At 42.7% G+C, this 13,556-nt stretch overlaps 1 protein-coding gene across 4 annotated transcripts in view; it reads left to right on the top strand.

Annotated features, from left to right (window-relative positions):
• LOC120030333 (regulator of G-protein signaling 12-like) overlaps nucleotides 1-13,057 on the top strand; it is a 68,361-nt gene extending 55,304 nt beyond the window's left edge. For all 4 annotated transcript variants that reach the window (XM_038975704.1, XM_038975703.1, XM_038975705.1 and 1 more), the window contains exon 18: nucleotides 12,180-13,057. In XM_038975704.1, coding sequence (XP_038831632.1) covers nucleotides 12,180-12,505 — 326 coding nt within the window. In that variant the 3' untranslated portion in view covers nucleotides 12,506-13,057. The remainder of the gene's footprint in view (nucleotides 1-12,179) is intronic.
• Nucleotides 13,058-13,556: the final 499 nt, after the last annotated feature.

Genomic DNA, 13,556 nt, shown 5'->3' with positions numbered 1-13,556 from the left:
GAGGTCCTTTTGAAATGAACGGTATCGTTGTTGAATTGCGTGTCACACTGTCTGGAATTATCCTCTCTCTCTGTAGATGCCTGTTGTAGATGATCATGACAATTCATTCTGTATCTGTGCTTGATTAGATCTAATAAATGTTAGACCTGGAATCACATCATCTGTCTTTTTACACGTTTGTGATCTCAAATTCAGTTGCCACTCCATGCCTCTTCTTCCCCAACTTCCCCTAACACTACATACATCTCTGTCATTTAGTTTGTCTCCCTGACCTGTGCTTGCATGGTAGCTGCTTTGTCTATGCCCTTCTGGGAAGCTTGTGGCATCTGTGTCAGAGTAATTCTGACTTGTTTGTGTGTAGTTCTGATTGTTGTGTCTGTAGTGAGAGGTTATTCGGTGGCGTTTGTGTGTAGTTCTGATTGTTGTGTCTGTAGTGAGAGGTCATTCGGTGGCGTTTGTGTGTAGTTCTGCCTGTTTTGTCTTTCTTGTTTTAGTCTGTCTTTCTAAGGGATTGCAAAATGTCTAACTTTCCCATAATTCCTAGGTTTTCCAGAACTCCCAGTTGTAAGACTCCCAGCTTTCCGGCTTCTTCCTTCCTGATTCCAGGAATCTTCCAACCAGGATTTCTGGAAAACCTGAGAATTTTGGGAAAGTTACTGGAATTTTGCAACACTAGACTTTTTATTGCTTTCACTAATGTACCTCAGCTAATGCATAATGTTTTCTCTATGAGCAGTGAAGAGCTGTATCAGTCCTGATTTCATTGTCCATACCCCCTTACCAACTGGTCAGTTTCTAGTTCTCCACTACGTAGTAAGTCAGGTTGATAGTCACGGTGAGCCTGATAAGTTTGTGAATGCAGTCAACTAACTCCCGATAAGTGCAGTTTTACAATTTCCAATTAAATTACATCTACCACAACAGTCCCAAGCTGTTGCATTTATCTGGAGTCAACTGTATATCATTCACTATCTCTATTGGGGTGGGTAAGTCTGTCAAAACAGAATGCACAGTTGATTGTGGTGGGCAGGGCATCCATCATAATCACCAACATTATCTGCCACAGTTATTTATTGTTGTCACAAGACAACCAGTTTAGCTGTGTCATTTCACTGCAGTCTTGTCTCACCTGTGTTCAAATGCCATATTAGAGTAATAACAACACACTTTGATGTCCCAACTTAAAAGCAAGCCTTATCCAACTGTGCTGTTTGAAGATCTGTACAGTTAAAAAAGGAATTAAGAGATGGCTAGAATTCATTTTTTTTTTACATGGACTATTTTAAGTACTGTCTCCAACAGCATTTGTTTTGTTTAAAATACTTGCACTTGATTGAGCTTGTCTGGCGCAATGGAACCAATGGAATAAAGTGCAAACCTTGTCCATCTAGCACTCCTGGCAGGCTCAATCACTCGCTGAATGTATTTGAAAGAAAACAAATTCTATTTGAACCCAGTCCTGCAGCTCCGAGGAAGGATTACTTCAAAGTATACAGAGGCCATCACTCAGGTGGACACAACATGTCTAGCCCTGGCTTTTTCTCAATAGCTCTGTCAATAGATATATGTACTGTGATATGTGTACACAAGTCGATATTAGAGGTTAGCATAAGCCTTGCAGTGAGTTTCTCTTGCTCTTCTGTTCTGGTTGCTAAGCGCATCAGCCTGTCTCTTCCACCTTGGAAACCATGGTAACGTGTCCAACTTGCATGAGTTGACTGTTTTGCTGCAGAGAGAAACTATTGCTCTCTCTCTCTCTCTCTCTCTCTCTCTCTCTCTCTCTCTCTCTCTCTCTCTCTCTCTCGCTCTCTACATCTGAAAGGAAACATTTTTCTGTCACGTTATCATGGTCGTGTAATTAAAAACCTTTAACCCTTAAAGAGGACAAACTGACACAGCAGCATAGGGTCTATGTTCCCTGGGGTTTACTTAGAGGAGTGGAACAGAGTTCACCTCCACTTTGAGTTAGTGGTTAATGAACTAATTTAGTTAAGGATGAAAAAGCTAGTGATTCTTAGCCTGGTCCCAGATCTGTTTGTGCTCTTGCCTACTCCATTGCTGTCAGTCAAGCCTAACTTGTATGCATGACAATGAGTGTGACAGGGAGTTGGCATGATGGCATCAACAGACTGGCACTCAGACTTAGTGGTTCTGGGGTCAGCTCCTATAGGATATCCCAATTCAATCCCTGACTACAACGTTAATGTAAACTCATGTTGAAAACAAAACACTGGTCTGCTAGGGTCACTCCACCTGATGTGAAATAACAACCAATATGCCCTTATGAGTGTGATGTGTTGAGATTAATTTACCATTTTAATATCTAAAAGATATCAGCTGTTATCTATTGTAATGATTGTTTTTGCTTTCCGTGTAAAATCAAATGATGGTTGTGCGCCTGGTCAGATAATCATGTGTTGCTAATTGCTTTCTAATTAATGCTTTAGTCCACCAGAGGGCGACAGTATATAGTTAAACTGTTGTTCCACTACCATGCATTGCATCAACGTCATCTGCCATACTAGGGCATTTGAGGATTAGCCCAAACCTGTTCCACTTTCTAGTCATAGCAAAGAACCAATACATAAATACATAAAATTAGACTTCCTCCCATTTCTCGTTACCCATGTTTGGGATATCCTGTTTTCACTGTATTTATCATATCAAGTGCAGGTGTATAGTATTAGGCTTTGTGATGTCATTGGCCTCTCACACAAGTTTTTGCAGAATGGGACTGATTTATCTTTGCCCATATCTGGAATTTAGAAAAGCTTTTATACTTTAAAATGCAATCGACCACTTAGGCACAAGGTTAGGCTTAGTATTCACCCCAATGCAGCTGCTTTTTAACAACAAAATGAAAATGTAATACCCAGAAAATTAACACAAATAGCTTACACTGATTCAGAATTCTTGCCTGAGGGACCTAGTGGCTCAATGATCCTTTAGCTTCACGTTATATCTCACTGTCTTCTCCATCTGTCTGAATGACACACCTGAAAGCTGGCTACAGCTGACCCTGAATCAGTCTTATCATCCATCTGGTAGAAACTAGGGGGCCTTGTGGCTGATCTCAGCTAGCCTTAGTGAGCTGTGCAGCTGGTTCTGTTCCAAAATGGCCCTGGGCAGAAATGGTCTGTCTAGGCGAGTCTGGTGCCATGGCCCATTGACGGACAAGAACCCGACAGCCAGCCAGCACAGGCTCATGTTACGAACAGTGCCAAGACAGAAATTATACCTCTCAACTCAAATAGGCCTACTGTAATGAGAGAATGTTTATTCCAGACCACTTCAATCGTATTTTAGGAATGTATTCACACCACTTGACTTTTTCCACTCTTTGTTGTGTTACAAAGCGGGATTAAAATGCATTAAATTGTATTTTTTTGTCAACAATCTATACAAAATAGTCTAGGTCCAAGAGGCTTCTAAACAGCTTCTTCCCCTAAGCCATAAGACTACTGAACATCTAATCAAATGCTACTCAGACTATTTGGATTGCCCCCCACTTTTACACTCCTGCTACTCCTGTTATTATCTATGCATAGTCTACCAACATGTACATATTACCTCAATTACCTCGACTAACCGGTGCCCCCACACATTGACTCTGTACCGGTCCTCCCTGTATATAGCCTCGCTATTGTTATTTTACTGCTTCTCTTTAATTATTTGTAACTTTTATTTCTTATTCGTAATTTTTTTAAACTGCATTGTTGGTTAGGGCTTGTAAGTAAGCATTTTACTTTAAGGTCCAGCTAGACCTGTTGTATTCGGCACATGTGACAAATACAATTTGATTTGATTTGATTGTACGATATTTGCACATTATTCTGTTAACTTCGTCAGGATTGGTGGGTCCACTGCGGGTCGGTTGAGCTAATGTAGGCTAATGCGATTAGCAAGAGGTTGTAAGTAACAAGAAAATGTCCCAGGACATAGACATATCTGATATTGGCAGAAAGCTTAGATTCTTGTTAATCTAACTGCACTGTCCAGTATACAGTAGCTATTACACTGAACTAATAACATGCTATTGTTTGAGGAGAGTGCACAGTTTTGAATATGAAAAGTTATTAATAAACAAATTAGGCACATTTGGGCAGTCTTGATGCAACACTTTGAACATAAATACAATGGTTCCTTGGATCAGTCTAAAACGTTGCACATACACTGCTAAATTGCACCTGGGCTGGATAAAAATAAATAAATATGTATTTCACCTTTATTTAACCAGATAGGCCAGTTGAGAACAAGTTCTCATTTACAACTGCGACCTGGCCAAGCAGTGCGACAAAAACAACAACACAGAGTTACACATGGGATAAACAAAAGTACACTCAATAACACAATAGAAAAATCTGTATACAGTGTGTGCAAATTAAGTAAGGATGTAAGGCAATAAATAGGCCATAGTGGTGAAGTAATTACAATTTAGCAATTAGCACTGGAGTGATAGATGTGCAGATGAGGATGTGCAAGTAGAAATATTGGTGTGCAAAAGAGCAGAAAAACCAAAACAAATATGGGGATGAGGTAGGTAGTTGGTTAAATGGGCTATTTACAGATGGGCTGTGTACAGCTGCAGCAATCGGTAAGCTGCTCTGACAGCTGATGCTTAAAGTTTGTGAGGGAGATATAAGTCTCCAACTTCAGTGATTTTTGCAATTCGTGCCAGTCATTGGCAGCAGAGAACTGGAATGAAAGGCGGCCAAAGTAGGTGTTGGCTTTGGGGATGACCAGTGAAATATACCTGCTGGAGCATGTGCTACGGGTGGGTGTTGCTATGGTGACCAGTGAGCTGAGATAAGGCGGAGCTTTACCTAGCAAAGACTTATAGATGACCTGGAGCCAGTGGGTTTGGCGACGAATATGTAGCAAGGACCAGCCAACGAGAGCATACAGGTCGCAGTGGTGGGTAGTATATGGGCCTTTGGTGACAAAACGAATGGCACTATGATAGACTGCATCCAATTTGCTGAGTAGAGTGTTGGAGGCTATTTTGTAAATGACCGAATAAATCGCCGAAGTCAAGGATTGGTAGGATAGTCAGTTTTACGAGTGTATGTTTGGCAGCATGAGTGAAGGAGGCTTTGTTGTGAAATAAGAAGCCAATTCTAGATTTAATTTTGGATTGGAGATGTTTAATATGAGTCTGGAAGGAGAGTTTACAGTCTAGCTAGACACCTAGGTATTTGTAGTTGTCCACATATTCTAAGTCAGAACCGTCCAGAGTAGTGATGCTGGACGGACGGGCGGGTGCGGGCAGCGATCGGTTGAAGAGCATGCATTTAGTTTTACTTGCATTTAAGAGCAGTTGGAGGCCACGGAAGGAGTGTTGTATGGCATTCAAGCTCGTTTGGAGGTTAGTTAACACAGTGTCCAACGAAGGGCCAGATGTATACAGAATGGTGTCGTCTGCGTAGAGGTGGATCAGGGAATCACCAGCAGCAAGAGCGACATCATTGATATATACAGAGAAAAGAGTCGTCCCGAGAATTGAACCCTGTGTCACCCCCATAGAGACTGCCAGAGGTCCGGACAACCTCCGATTCGACACACTGAACTGTATCTGAGAAGTAGATGGTGAACCAGGCGAGGCAGTCATTAGAGAAACCAAGGCTGTTGAGTCTGCCGATAAGAATACTGTGATTGACAGAGTCGAAAGCCTTGGCCAGGTCGATGAAGATGGCTGCAGAGTACTGTCTTTTATCGATGGCGGTTATGATACCTTGAGCGTGGCTGAGGTGCACCCGTGACCAGCTCGGAAACCGGATTGCATAGCGGAGAAGGTACGGTGTGATTCGAAATGGTCGGTGATCAGTTTGTTCACTTGGCTTTCGAAGACTTTAGAAAGGCAGGGCAGAATGGATATAGGTCTGTAACAGTTTGGGTCTAGAGTGTCTCCCCCTTTGAAGAGGGGGATGACTGCAGCTGCTTTCCAATCTTTAGGAATCTCAGACGATACGAAAGAGAGGTTGAACAGACTAGTAATAGGGGTTGCAACAATGGCAGCAGATAATTATAGGAAGAGAAGGTCCAGATTGTCTAGCCCAGCTGATTTGTAGGGATCAGATTTTGCAGCTCTTTCAGAACATCAGCTGTCTGGATTGGGGTGAAGGAGAAGCAGGGGGGGCTTGGGCCAGTTGCTGCGGGGGTGCAGAGCTGTTGGCCGTGGTTGGGATAGCCAAGTGGAAAGCATGGCCAGCCGTAGAGAAATGCTTATTGAAATTCACGATTATCGTTGGTGACAGTGTTTCCTAGCCTCAGTGCAGTGGGCAGCTGGGAGGAGGTGCTCTTATTCTCCATGGACTTTACAGTGTCCCAAAACTTTTTGGAATTAGTGCTGCAGGATGCAACTTTCTGTTTGAAAAAGCTAGCCTTTGCTTTCCTAACTGACAGTGTATATTGGTTCCTGACTTCCCTGAAAAGTTGCATATCGCGGGGACTATTCGATGCTAGTGCAGTACGCCATAGGATGTTTTTGTGCTGGTCAAGGGCAGTCAAGTCTGGAGTGAACCAAGGGCTATATCTGTTCTTAGGTAAAAACATTTTGAAAGGGGCATGCTTATTTAAGACGGTGAGGAAAGCACTTTTAAAGAACAACCACTTCTGCTCGCAGAAGTGTTTTATGGAGCGTTTGACAGTGATGAGGGGTGGCCGTTTGACCGCGGACCCATAACAGATGCAGGCAATGAGGCAGTGATTGCTGAGATCCTGGTTGAAAACAGCAGAAGTGTATTTAGAGGACAAGTTGGTCAGGATGATATCTATGAGGGTGCCCATGTTTACAGATTTGGGGTTGTACCTGGTAGGTTCCTTGATAATTTGTGTGAGATTGATTGTAGGACGGCCGGGGTGTTAAGCATATCCCAGTTTAGGTCACCTAACAGTACAAACTCTGACGATAGATGGGGGGCAATCAATTCACATATGGTGTCCAGGGCACAGCTGGGAGCTGAGGGGGGTCTATAACAAGCGGCAACAGTGAGGGACTTATTTCTGGAGAGATGGATTTTTAAAAGTAGAAGCTCGAACTGTTTGGGCATAGACCTGGATAGTATGACAGAACTCTGCAGGCTATCTCTACAGTAGATTGAAACTCCGCCCCCTTTAGCAGTTTTATCTTGATGAAAAATGTGTAATTGGGGATGGAAATTTCAGAATTATTGGTGGCCTTCCTAAGCCAGGATTCAGACACGGCTAGAACATCAAGGTTGGCGGAGTGTGCTAAAGCAGTGAATAAAGCAAACTTAGAGAGGAGGCTTCTAATGTTAACATGCATGAACCCAAGGCTTTTACAGTTACAGTCAAGTCAACAAATGAGAGTGCCTGGGGACACACAGGGCCTGGGTTAACCTCTACATCACCAGAGGAACAGAGGAGGAGTAGGACGAGGGTACGGCTAAAGGCTATAAGAACTGGTCATCTAGTGCGTTGGGAACAGAGGATAAAAGGAGCAGATTCAGTGGAGGTAAACCTGGCATTGAGTGACGATGAGAGAGGCTGCATCTCTGGAGGCGCCAGTTAAGCTAGGTGCGGTCTCCGCATGTGTGGGGGGTGGGACAAAGGAGCTATCTGAGGCATGTTGAGCGGGACTAGGGGCTCCGCAGTAAAATAAAACAATGAGAGCTACCCTAAACAACAGTATACAAGGCATATTGACATTAGAGAGAGGCATTAAAGCCATCACAGGTGTTGATTGGGAGAGCTAAGACAACAACGGGTAAGACAACAACGGGTAAACAGCTAAGACAACAACAACGGGTAAATGGCGACGAATGGGCAGAGAGGGTCAGAACACAGGGCCTGAGTTCGAGGCTGCAAGAAACAAAATGAAGTACAGTGTTAATGAACAGTCCAGCAGGCATCAGCTGTGTAACCGTGTGATCATAGGGTTCAATGAGCAGCAATAGATGGGGAGCCGTTCGGTAGTCGTAACTATGATAGGCGAGCGGGAGACACGGCGTTCAGAAAAGCTAGCGGGCCGGGGAGAGCAGATGGATCTTCACCGACATCCACGATGCAGAGGCCGGTTGAGAGCAATCCGGCTGAATTACGTCAGCAGACCAGCAGACCAGTCGTGATGGATCGGCGGGGCTCAGCGTTGATAAAGGGTCCAGGCCAATTGGCAAGAGAGGTATTGTAGTTGGTGTACTTCGTTTTCTAGCCGGGAGATGGGCCTAGCTCGAGGCTTGCTCGACGCTAACTGGTGCTTGCTTCTGGACAAGGGCGTTAGCCACAATAGCCACTCGGTAGCAGCTAGCTAGCACGATGATCCGGTGTAATGGTCCAGAGCTTGCGGCAGGAATCCGGTGATGTAGTGAAAAAAGCAGTCAGATATGCTCAGGGCTGATATCGCGCTGTGCAGACTGGCAGGTATTATCCGGGCTATCCGGGCTAAAGCGGCTGGTGTCTGAGCTAAAGGTAAAGACCGCTAGCAGTGGCTAACAATCACTAAATAGCTAGTAGCTAATTAGCTGGCTAGCTTCTGATGGCTAGCTTCTGATGGAGGTTCCAGTTCTAAGGTCGAAAAAATAGCAGATCCGTACCACATTGGGTGAGGCGGGTTGCAGGAAGGTATATTTAATTCAAAAATGGAAAAAGAGATTGAAATATATTGAAATGTATGCAAAAAAAACTAGAAAAAATGAATATTTACAAGGGACAAAAACAAACACTTCTTACTGCTACGCCATCTTGGATCTATAAGAATTGTGGAGGAATAATACATTATGGCCTTGCTCTTGCAATACAAAAAAAATGTTTTTTTTCTTTGTATTATCTTTTACTACATCTAATGTGTTATATTCTCCTACATTCCTTTAACATTTCCACAAACTTCAAAGTGTTCCTTTCAAATGGTACCAGGAAGATGCATATCCTTGCTTCAGGGCCTGAGCTACAGGCAGTTAGATTTGGGTATGTCATTTTAGGCGAAAATTTAAAAAAAGGGGTCCAATCCTTAAAAATTCTTCAAGCTCTGAAGTTGGTTGTTGATCATTGCTAGACTGACATTTTCAAGTCTTACCATAGATTTTCAAGTCGATTTAAATCAAAACTGTAACTAGGCCAATCAGGAACATTCAATGTCGTCTTGCTTAGCAACTCCAGTGTATATTTGGCCTTGTGCTGAAAGGTGAATTTGTCTCCCAGTGTTGGAAAGCAGACTGAACCAGGTTTTTCTCTAGGATTTTGTCTCTGCTTAGCTCTATTCTGTTTATTTTTATCCTAAAAAATGACAAGCATAACCATAACATGATGCAGCCACTACCATGCTTGAAATTATGAAGAGTGGTACTCTGTGATGTGTTATATTGCTTTGTGCTTTGTATTTTTTTGCAGTTTTACTTTAGTGCCTTATTGCAAACAGGATGCATCTTTTGGAATATTTGTATTCTGTACAGGCTTCCTTTTTTTCACTCTGTCAATTAGGTTAGTATTGTGGAGTAACTGCAATGCTGTTGATCCATCCTCAGTTTTCTATCACAGCCATTAAACTCTGTAACGGTTTAAAAGTCACTATTAGCTTCATGGTGAAATCCCTGAGCGCTTTCCTTCCTCTCTGGCAACTGAGTTAGGAAGGACACCTGTATCTTTGTAGTGACTGGGTGTATTGATACACCATCCAAAGTGTAATTCATGAATTCACAATGCTCAAAGGGATATTAAATGTCTGCTTTTTTATTTATAGCCATCTACCAATAGGTGCCCTTCTTTGTGAGGCATTGGAAAACCTCCTTGATCGTTATGGTTGAATCTGTGTTTGAAATTCACTGCTCAACTGAGCGACCTTAGAATTATCTGAATGTGTGGGTTACAGAGATTAGGTAGTCATTCAAAAATCATGTTAAACACTATTATTGCACACAGAGTGCGTCGATGCAACTTATGTGACTTGTTATTAAGCAAATTGTTACTCCTGAACTTATTTAGGCTTGCCATAACAAAGGGGTTCAATACTTATTGACTGAAGACATTTCAGCTTTTCATTTTTTATTAATTTGTAAAAATGTCTAAAAACCTAATTCCACTTTGACGTTATGGGGTATTGTGTGTAGGTCAGTCACACAAAATCTCAAGTACAGCCTTCATATCAGCATGGCCTTTTGCAATATTCACTAACTCTGATATGGCATAAGCACATTTTAGATAACAGCCATAATGATGACACTCCTACTCTGTCATTGTAATGATGTATCTATTAAGATACCTAATTATGAGCTCTGCATAGCATGACATGAATGCGTAATAGATATGGTAAGGATATATTTAATGAACCTTTAGTAATGCTGTTTGGACCTGTTATAACATGTTCATGAAATGCTTATAGATGTGTAGTAAATGCGTTATGGATATGTAGTCAGAGTAAACCGTTACTGTTGCTTCATGAGAAAATATTGAGCACATCAACTTGTTAAGTAGGCTTACCCTTGGCAAAGAGGTTCTGTTTGTGTGTTCAGCTGTGACAATGGAATGCTGTGGAGGCTGTGTTTATAACACTGCTTTGACTGATGAATCAGAGACGTAGGAGGTCAGAAGGTGTGCGTGTTGGAGTGCTGTGTATGAATCACTTAGAACTTCTGTTGAAAAGCTGGGGGTCACTGAGTGCAGGATTGACGAGGAGAATTACCACTCAGGGTTAGCTTTGGCCTCTCTCGCCTCACGCATCCTCAATATAATAGAGACGTGTCGCGGAGGAACTGTATGAGTCAACGCACTCTCCAACCCTTTCCTCTAATCATGTGACGTCTCATTATGTACACCGGCTTCAGGTCAGATATTCTTTCTCCATTGCGATATTCACTTTTGTCAAACACTTGTCAAGATAAGAATACAGCTAAAAACTGCACAGAAATGTGAAACAGTCATAGTGATCCAGCTCCATTGTGACTACAGACTTCAATCTGGATCCAGAAATGCACCTTTGAGAAAGTTCTGTATTATGTAATCCTGTTTAATAGTGTGTCATCATATCAATGCAACATGGCTCAGTATGTGGGCAAGCACCACGTTTTGTTGACATCAACAAGTCTACACTCTTAGAAAAAAGGGTTCCTAAAGGGTTCTTCGGCAGTCCCCATAGGAGAACCGTTTTTTTTGTTCCATGTAAAACCCTTTTTGGTTCCATGTAGAACTCTTTTGGTTCCATGTAGAACCCTCTGTGGAAAGGGTTCTACATGGACCTCCAAAGGGTTTTACCTGGGACCAAAAGGGTTCTTCAAAGGGTTCTCCTATGGGGACAGCCAAAGAACCACTTTAGGTTCTAGATTTTTCTAAGAGTGTAGACCAGGTCTCTCCAACAATGTTCCTGGAGAGCTACCCTCCTGTAGGTTTTCCCTCCAACCTCAGTTTTAACTGAACTGTTTCAGTTTATCAACCAGCTAATTATTAGAATCAGGTGCGCTAGATTAGGGTTGGAGCGAAAACCTACAGGACGGTAGCTCTTCAGGAACAGGGTTGGAGAGCCCTGGTGTAGACAGTAGTACAGTACAGTACAGTACACAGTTGATCTAATGAATAACCAATCAGTTAAACTGTTTCAGTTTGTTCTTTTGAAGCCAAGTGGACAAGCTGAATGGCATGCATAGAGCTTTTGATGTTTGAGATGGTTTCATTTTGTTAGCTCATAGGGCACAATGTTCTGAACTGATCCTGGGCCAGAAGCCATCAAGCCAAATACTCTGAGCCTGATGCTTTGTCACCCACAGGTCACTGCTCTGAGATCAGTTCAATGGACGTACTGCATTTCAAGGGTCAGAGCTCTATCATAATGGAGATGGAAAAAGCTATTCCAGAGGGTTTCTTAACCCTTCCCCTACCCCTCCCCTGTCCACTGTTTTTGTCCTCTACCACCAAAAATTTGCGTAGGTCAAGACGCAAAGAACTGGTGGCCTTCACTGGCCTATGTCACTGCTTTAGACTGATTATAACACAGATGATAAAATCGTCTGGAAGGCTTTGTACATTTCCAGGGAGGTGGTAGACAAGTCATAACATGTGTTTTGTAGTAACCCATCAGTAAATCATTGACATGTTAACCAATGCATGCTGTGTTTGAGGCCTCAAGGCTATGGTAGATTGGTAACTCTCCTCCATACACTGTAGCTGGGCTTTTGATTTGTTTGACCACTGTGGTTAAAACTTGTCTGATTCTCCCATCACTCCCCTCTTCCCAGAGAGAAGACAAAGAGCATGTGCTCTTGACCGCTCCCACAAGAGGTCGCCGTGTCTTGGAGCACTCCGCTCTCAGCCAGCGCTGCAGGAGGTGATGGACGTGGAGGGAGTGTGCCTGGAGGAAGAGGAGGAGGAGGAGAAGGTGAGGGAGGTCACCATCACCCACGGAGAGGACTCGGAGCTCAGCGTCAGTTTCCAAGGGTACGCGGCTGAGCTCCGGCAGTGCCAGAGTCGAATGAAGACCTCCCAGGTGCCCCTCAACACCCACGATCAATCAGAAGGGAACAAAGACTCCAAGACTGACATATACAAGGCCACCATTGTGTGAGCTCTGAGGCTGACCAACCCTCACCAGCACTTTCCAAGCTTGATTCACGGTCTGTTCAAACAGGAACTTACTTGATGAACAAGGGACTTTTACTGTAAAAAACTATAATTTTTCATGCCAGAACTGATGTATATGTATAATAATTGTATGGTGATAGATATTGTATTATTGATCATTACTGACTATGCCGTACTGTTTAGCGGGTATACATTTTCAAGAAGTGATGAAAAGGAAAATAATTGCCAGTTAAGATTAATGAACAATTTGGTAATAAACTATTGTTTGGAAATGTATTAAGGGATACCTTGTTTTAGATGGATGCTGATAATGTAGGTACTGTAAAGCAGGGGGTATAGAATTAAGCCTCTTTCAGGTAGATTATAGGATTCACACATTGTAGGAACATGAGAAACTCCTTGCAATTCTAGTGCATGTTACTGTATTATTCTGGTCACACACTGAGTGTAAAAAACATTATGAACACCTGCTCTTTCCATGACATAGACTGACCAGATGAATCCAGGTGAAAGCTATGATCCCTTGTTGATGTCACTTGTTCAATACATTTCAATCAGTGTAGATGAAGGGGATGATGCAGGTTAAAGAATGATTTTTATGCCTTGAGACAATTGAGACATGGATTGTGTATGTGTACCATTCAGAGGGTGGATGGGTAAGACAAAATATTTAAGTGCCTTTGAACAGGGTATGGTAGTAGGTGCCAGGTTCACCGGTTTGTGCCAAGAACTGCAGGTGTTCTTAATGTTTTGCACACTCAGTGTACACTGTTTCATGGTGAACAAAATATGATGCCTCTTCATGTCTGTACATTTGATCTATTATGGTCTGGCTTGATGTTTGGTTGGTCAAATTCCACTCAATAAACATTCCCACCTTTATAATGCCAGAATGGAAGCCTCTGTTGTTAGTCTCGTTGAAGGATTTTATTAAAGGGTCAAGCTGGTATTTAAACAACCGCAACTGATGGGGGTATGACAGTGGAACTAACCCACTGGGCACAGACGTCAATTTGACGTCTATTCCATGTTGG

This window comes from Salvelinus namaycush, chromosome 36 (assembly GCF_016432855.1).
Source record: "Salvelinus namaycush isolate Seneca chromosome 36, SaNama_1.0, whole genome shotgun sequence".
Taxonomy (NCBI): domain Eukaryota; kingdom Metazoa; phylum Chordata; class Actinopteri; order Salmoniformes; family Salmonidae; genus Salvelinus; species Salvelinus namaycush.
This window is presented reverse-complemented; position numbering and strand designations above follow the sequence as displayed.